The sequence below is a fragment of the Chrysochloris asiatica genome, unplaced genomic scaffold, assembly GCF_000296735.1.
Source record: "Chrysochloris asiatica unplaced genomic scaffold, ChrAsi1.0 scaffold00074, whole genome shotgun sequence".
NCBI classification, from domain to species: domain Eukaryota; kingdom Metazoa; phylum Chordata; class Mammalia; order Afrosoricida; family Chrysochloridae; genus Chrysochloris; species Chrysochloris asiatica.
This window is the reverse complement of record NW_006408592.1, coordinates 13,962,299-13,969,267: the sequence shown is the minus strand read 5'-3', so window position 1 is coordinate 13,969,267 and position 6,969 is coordinate 13,962,299. Positions and strand designations below refer to the sequence as shown.

Here is a 6,969-nt window from a genome sequence, read left to right as displayed (position 1 = left end):
TTATTAACTCATACCCCTGTAGGAAACAACTATCAACGAAAGTACACTGTTTATATTATAGTTCCTTTTACATTTAGTTTTACAGATTCCATTTATTTCCAAAGTTATTAAGGACTACATCTTTTCTCCTACCACTTTCAGTGAGGAGTTTTCTTAATTTATAATATATTTTGTCACAGTCTCCATTTCATCTTGGACTCAGCAACCTCCTAAAAGAGTTTTAAGCTGCATACATTAAGCTTCACCTCTTTGTGCTGAAAAGTTCTATGGATTTTGACAAACGCATAGTGATAATGTACCCATCATTTCAGTACCATATGGAATAGTTCCACCACCCTAAAATATCCTGTGCTTTGCCAATTCAACCCTCCTTCCCCACTAAATCCTTAGCCATCATTAACCTTTTTTTTTCTTTTTTTTAACTTAGCCTCTTAGGCTAAACAAAGAGACCTGGTGTGGTACTGTAGGTTAAGAACTGGATTGCTAACCACAAGGTCAATGGTTCAAACCCATCAGTTGCTCCTCAAAGACCCTACATGGGGTACCTATGAGTCAGAACTGACTTTAGGGCACTAACAAGAAGAAGCAAGAAGCAACATGTGTCACTTATTAATTGACCTCTCTTACCAAGGAGCTCTGGTAGCGTAGTGGTTACGAATCGGGCTGCAAACCTTAAGGTCAGCGGTTCGAAACTACCAGCCGCTCCGCGGGAGAAAGATGAGGCTTTCTACTCCCGTAAAGATTTACACCCTCGGAAACCCTGTACAGGGTCGCTATGGGTCGGACCCGACTCGATGGCACTTAACAACAACAACAACAACCTACCATGTAAGCAGCCAACTATTGTTATGATGTTGTTGTTGTTGTTAAGTGCTGTCAAGTCGGTTACGACCCATAGCCCCCTGTACAGGGTTTCCGAGGCTGTAAATCTTTACGAGAGCAGAAAGCCTCATCTTCTGCAGAGCGGCTGGTAGTTTCGAACTGTTGACCTTAAGGTTCACAGCCCGACTTGTAACCACGACGCTACTATTGTTATGATAACTACTGTAAAAGTTAAAAAAAAATAAAAGTTTTATTGCTAAAAGAAAACGTTCTATGATGGTTACCAGGGTAAGTGGGAAGAAAGAATTATTGGCTGGCTAGAGGGTATATGCATGCTAACTTGCTAACTTGGGTGACGGTGAAAAATGAAAGTAAGGGGAAAATAGAAAGATTTCAGCCTTAGAAACCCTACTCTGGCCTCTAAGGTCGCTATGAGTCAGAATCAACTCAACAGCAAGGGTGATAGTGTTACTGAGGAATGTGAACTTTACCCTGAAGATAATGTACAGCCATTAGAGGTTCTCAAACCTAGACAGATTCTTTAGGAGGCAGAGGCCTCACCCAAAATAAGGATGGAAAGGAGAGGGTGAAGAGAAAAGACACTCTAAGGAAAAAATAAAAGCAAATGGAAGACGCAAATTAATCTGTTTCTGTCTCTATATATGATTTTGTCTTTTCCAGGCTGTCATATAAATGAAGTCATACAGTGTGCAACATTTTCAGACTGAATTATTTCACTTTGCAATATATTCATATATTTAGATTCACGCCTGTATTTGCTTAGTTCAATAGCTCATCCATTCCTATCAGTGACTAGTACGCCATGGAGTTTGACTTAAAAAAAATTTTTTTTGGCTTTAAATTGTAGCCCTTTCACCTTAAAACAGAAATATGAATCTATGGGTACTAAGCTGAAGGGCAATCAGAATGATTGAGACCACAACATGGTGAATGTAATTAATATAACGGTACACTTAAAAAACAAAAGATAGCGGTAGGCAAGCACCTTCCTGCTCTGCGTTGGACGAGAGTGCTGGTGCTGGGATCCGTGCGTTGGGCTAGTCTCCGGATGCGCATGCGCAATGGGCGTGGGGAGCGCAGCGTCTCTCCGCTCCCTACCTCCACGAAGGCCTGCTTACAGTTCCTGAGGGAGATGGCGGAGGCCTTACAGTGTCCAGCGTTGGCTGACCATTGACCCCTCTGCCAGTGTCCTAGCAGTGCTCTCTTGTTCCGCCCCAGCCTCCCTTCCTCCTAGCTCCACCTGCAACACAGTTCTAGGGAGCCTGAGAGAGGGCGGAGCCTCCCGCGGTTCAGAAAGGGCCCGCCCCAGGGGCGTGAAGAAGTGACGGGGTGGACTTCGGACTGGGGTCCACATACTGCCCCCTGCCGAGCCGGAGCGGGAGCCAGAACCGGCAGTCTAGTCAGGCGGTGAGGGAGCCATGTCCGCGCCACTGGGTCTCGGGCCAGAAGTGCGGGACACCTGCACATCGCTGGGGCTGATGCTGGCGGTCGTGCTCTCCACGGGACTGGCTCGGGTGGTCGTTCGGCAGCAGCTGCACAGATCCAAGGTCCACGCCTTCGTCTTGGAGTTTCTGGGCACCTTCCAGCTCTGCTGCTGCACTCACGAGCTGCAGCTACTGAGCGAGCAGGACCCCGTGCACCCCACCTGGCCGCTGACGCTTGTCTACTTCTTCTCCTTGGTGCATGGCCTGACTTTGGTGGGCACCGCTAGCAACCCGTGTGTCGTGATGATGCAGATGATGTTGGGGGGAATGTCCCCTGAGATGGGTGCCATGAGTCTCCTGGCCCAGCTGATGAGTGCCCTATGCAGCAGGTACTGCATAGGTGCCCTGTGGAGCCTGGGCCTGACCAAGTATCACATCAGCGAAAGGACCTTAGGTTGCAGGAATCCCATTCACGTCGACTTGGCCAAAGCAGTCATCATAGAGACCATCTGCTCCTTCGTCTTCCACAGCGCCTTGCTCCGCTTCCAGGAGATCCGAACAAAGCTTCGTATCCACCTGCTGGCCGCACTCATCACCTTTTTGGTCTATGCAGGTTTGTTGCTCCCACCAAACACTTGGCACCTCTGAAACCTCTTACGACTTGAGGCTAAAGATTTTACCAAGATAATTTGAAACCCTTCTGTAATGTAAATATTGGTATCTCCAATAGTCTAACCATTTTTTCAGCACACTTTTAACTGATAAGGCTGACATTCAGTAGGATTATGTTATGTATAGGGTTTCCAAGGGTAAGTCATAAATATTGCTACAAGCATGGGTTTATTCCAAACAAAACGCGTTTAAACATGTCTCTGAGATCAGTGGATGGCTGCAGACAAGTTCTCTCAGTAATACACTTCTCTTAGCCTCTTAGGCGCTAACGGTCCCTTCAAAATAAACGTCCAGTCAAAACAATGGCTTCTGAGGGCGTCTGTTGGGCCAGTTAAATTTCAAGGCAGAGAGGTCAGCTCAGAAGGTTATGGCGAATGTTTTTAGGGATCTCAAAGGAGCCATCTTGATACATTTTTCTTAAAGGGCATAAGACAATCATGGGGACTTACTAGAAGTTTTCAGAAAACTGAAAACTGGTGAGAAAAAGGCCAGAAAAGGCGTGCTGAGGAATTTTTTTTGCAACACTATAATGCATCTGCTCATTGTTTGAGGGTAGCAAGGGCGATCCTATGCGAATTTCCTTGTGAAACTTTACTCCAACTACTCTCCAGCCCTTCAGACTTCTTTTTTTTCCCTAATCGCAAAGAACATTTGAAAGGAACACGATTTGAGAATGTCAGAACTGTTGTTTTGACAAAGTATAAATGGAAAAGTGCAGATTCTTCAGGAAGGGTTAGAGATGGAACCACCTTCACAAATGTAGGGACCTAGATGGAGGACATGTTCAGAAACAATGGCTTCACATTTTGAAATTTTACTTAATTTTTCTATTAGTTTGTAGCAATATTTTTTGTCTGGCCTTCATAGCTCCCTCATTCAGTGCCAAAGAAAGGAACCACTTCTGTGCTGAAACTGAGATCTCATGAAGTATTGCCAAGGGTTCAAATATCCTACAAAGGGATTGTCTTAATAGTAAAGAGAAGATAACTTATCAGCTACCTTGTTCCTCATGCCAACATGATGTGGATCCCTTCTGACACTCACTGAAAAATGATCCTGAGGGTAAAAAGTTCCTTTCAACTTAAAGCACACGGCAGATGACTGTGTTACTAGTAAGCATTGAGAATTAAAATTTTGTAGTTCCATTTAGTTCTTGTTTATACAAAAAATTAAAGTTATTTCTTATTTACTTAATAATTCATTTTGAATTATAAACAGACTTTTCAATGGCCTATCATGAAGTATGTATTTTGAAATTAAAACTGGTTTGAAAGTAATGATGTTTGTAAAAATCAAATAACTCAAGAAACCTGTTAATTTTTAGAAAACTATTTGCTTACAAATCTCAGAAGCAGTGAGTAATCTGTATAGTCCCCAACAAAGGAAAAACACCCCCTACTGAATTGATTCCAACTCATAGGAACCATAAAGTTATGTTGTTGTTGTTAAGTGTCGTCAAGTCAGTTTCCATCCATAGTGACCCTTAACAGGGTTTCTGAGGAGCAGCTGGTGAGCTTGACCTTGCAGTTCATACAGACTTTGTAGCTCAGGGCATTAACTCACAGGGCTACACCAGGAATCCATAAAGTTATAAGTAGAAACAAATCTTAAGACTCCTAATTGATATACTTGGATCCCCTACAGTAAAAATGAAAGACTTCCCAATCCACTTTTCCTTCTCTAGAGCTAGTACTATTCTTGTAGTAGACAGAAATGGAAATAAATGGTATTGGAGAGAAGGAAGGGTATATGTATTTTGAGGTTGGGGGTGTAGTTGCTTATTTAGTTATTAAAAGTTTTAGGTTTTGGCTAAAGCAGAAACATCTCCTGTATTTGAACAGAATCATCCCTGGTAAAAAGAATTATGCAGCAGTTAAGTTTTATATTTATATAATTAAAAGCAATAAAATATTTAAAGATTTTAAAAAATTAATAAAATTTTTCATATAGTTGGCTCTCTTTCTGTACCTATGTGTCTCTTTCCTCCCTTCATTTTCTTGACACTGGTCATTATTCTTCCTGTCTGTTTTAATATATACTTATGATTCAATAAATAATATTATGTGTAATATTAGTCCGTCTATTTTATAAGTGACAAAGATTATTGAGAAGGGAAATCACAAGTTATAGATAATATAATGTTAGTGCAAAAAATCCATAAAATATTAAAGTATTTGTCCTTACCTTCACATTATAGAAATTTGAAGTCCTTGAAATGAAGGTACAATTGGTGGGGGAAAGAGAAGAGAGTAAGGAATCACTAAATGAGTGGTCTCAACCTTCCACCTGCTTTAGAATCAGATCACCTGGGGAACTTCTTTTACACACCTGAGCAGAGATTAAGATATAATTATTCTGAAAAGGAGTTTACCAGTTAATTCTTGGACTCCAACTCATGGTGCCCCCAGATGTGTCAGAGTAGAACTGTGTTCCATAGGGTTTTTTGTAAATTTATTCTCCAGAATAGACAATGTCTATTCTGGAGAATGTTCCATGTACACTGGAAAAGAATGTGCATTGTGCTGTTGTTGGGTTGAATGCTCTGTACACATCTATGAGGTCCAGTTAGCTGATTTTGTTGTTTAGTTCTTCTGTGTCTTTGTCAAGTTTCTTTCTGGTTGTTCTATCCATTTTTGAAAGTGGTATATTAAAATCACCCACTATTATTGTAGATTCATCTTATTTCTTTCTTCAAATCTATTAGAGTTTGCTTTATATATTATGGAGTTCTTTCAGTGGAAGTATATTTATTATGGTTATGTCATCTTGTTCAATTGTCCCTGTAATCATGAGATAATGTCCATCTTTATCTATTATGCTGGTTTTTGCCTTAAAGTTTATTGTATCAGAGATGAGTACTGCCACTCCTGTTCATTTTTTATTACAATTAGCTTGGTGTATTTTTTTTCCCCCATCCTTTGACTTTTAATCTGTTTTTGTCTCTGTGTGTGAGATGTGTCTCTTGCAGACACAGCCTATTGAAGGATCTTGTTTTCTTATTCATTCTGCCACGCTCTGTCTTTTAACAGGTGCATTTAATCCGTTTACATTCAGTGTAATTATCGATAGGTATGGATTAATTGCTGCCATTATGTTTGTTTGTTTTTTGTGGTGTTGCTTTGTTTGTGTGTCTTCGTTGAGCTCATGCTTTTTGTGTTCTTTCTTGTGAGTTTCCTCACAGTTTTCATGTTCTTCTTGGATTTTCATTTACTTGGTATGTTGTGAAGTGTTCATTTTCTTTGAGGTTGCCTTATAGTCCATTAACTTTTCTCTCCATTTAATGCAGTCTATTTTATCCTGTAATCTACCTGACCATCTCACCATCTGGATCTCTGTTCCTACATGTTTACCTTCTGCTACATTGTAATTATTTTGATCATAGACTGGCCTCCCAGATTCTCTGTGTTTGTTCTTATAATTTTGTTCTATTCTTGACTCTTCCTTCTGTTGATTTAATTCTGGAGGTGCTGCCACGTATGTCAATCTCTGGTTGTTGTCTGTTCTTGGGTTCTCAGTCCACAGAACTCCCTTTAGGATGTTTAGTAATGCAGGATTGGCTTTGGAAAAATCCCTTAGTTTCTGTTTATCCTTGAATGTTTTGATTATACTGTCATATTTGATTGATAGCTTTGCTGGATAAATGATTCTTGGTTGGCAGTTTTTTTTTCTTTCAGGGTTTTATATATGTCTTCCCATTGCCTTCTTGCTTGCATGGATTCTGCTGAGAGATCAGAGCTTAATCTGACTTGCTTGCCTTTGTATGTGACACTCCTCTTTTCTCTAGCTGCTGTCAGAAGTGTCTCCTTACCTTTGATTTTGGAGAGCTTGATTATATGTCTTCGTGATTTTCTTTTGGGGTCTATCCTTCCTGGGATTCTTTGAGCTTCTTGAATGTTTCTTTTCACTTTTCAGGATGTTAGAGAAAATTTTTTTCCAGCAGTTCTTCAACTATTTCCTCTGTGGACTTATGTGATTTCTTCTTGTTCTGGAATGCCAATAATTCTTAAGTTATTCCTCTTCATGTTGTCCA

General features: G+C 40.6%; 1 protein-coding gene across 1 annotated transcript in view; it reads left to right on the top strand.

Annotated features, from left to right (window-relative positions):
• The first annotated feature begins 2,255 nt into the window (after positions 1 to 2,255).
• The window catches only part of AQP11 (aquaporin 11), a 36,112-nt gene continuing 31,398 nt past the window's right edge, over positions 2,256 to 6,969 (top strand). Inside the window, exon 1 of the mRNA XM_006864995.1 lies at positions 2,256 to 2,880. Coding sequence (XP_006865057.1) covers positions 2,262 to 2,880 — 619 coding nt within the window. The 5' untranslated portion in view covers positions 2,256 to 2,261. The remainder of the gene's footprint in view (positions 2,881 to 6,969) is intronic.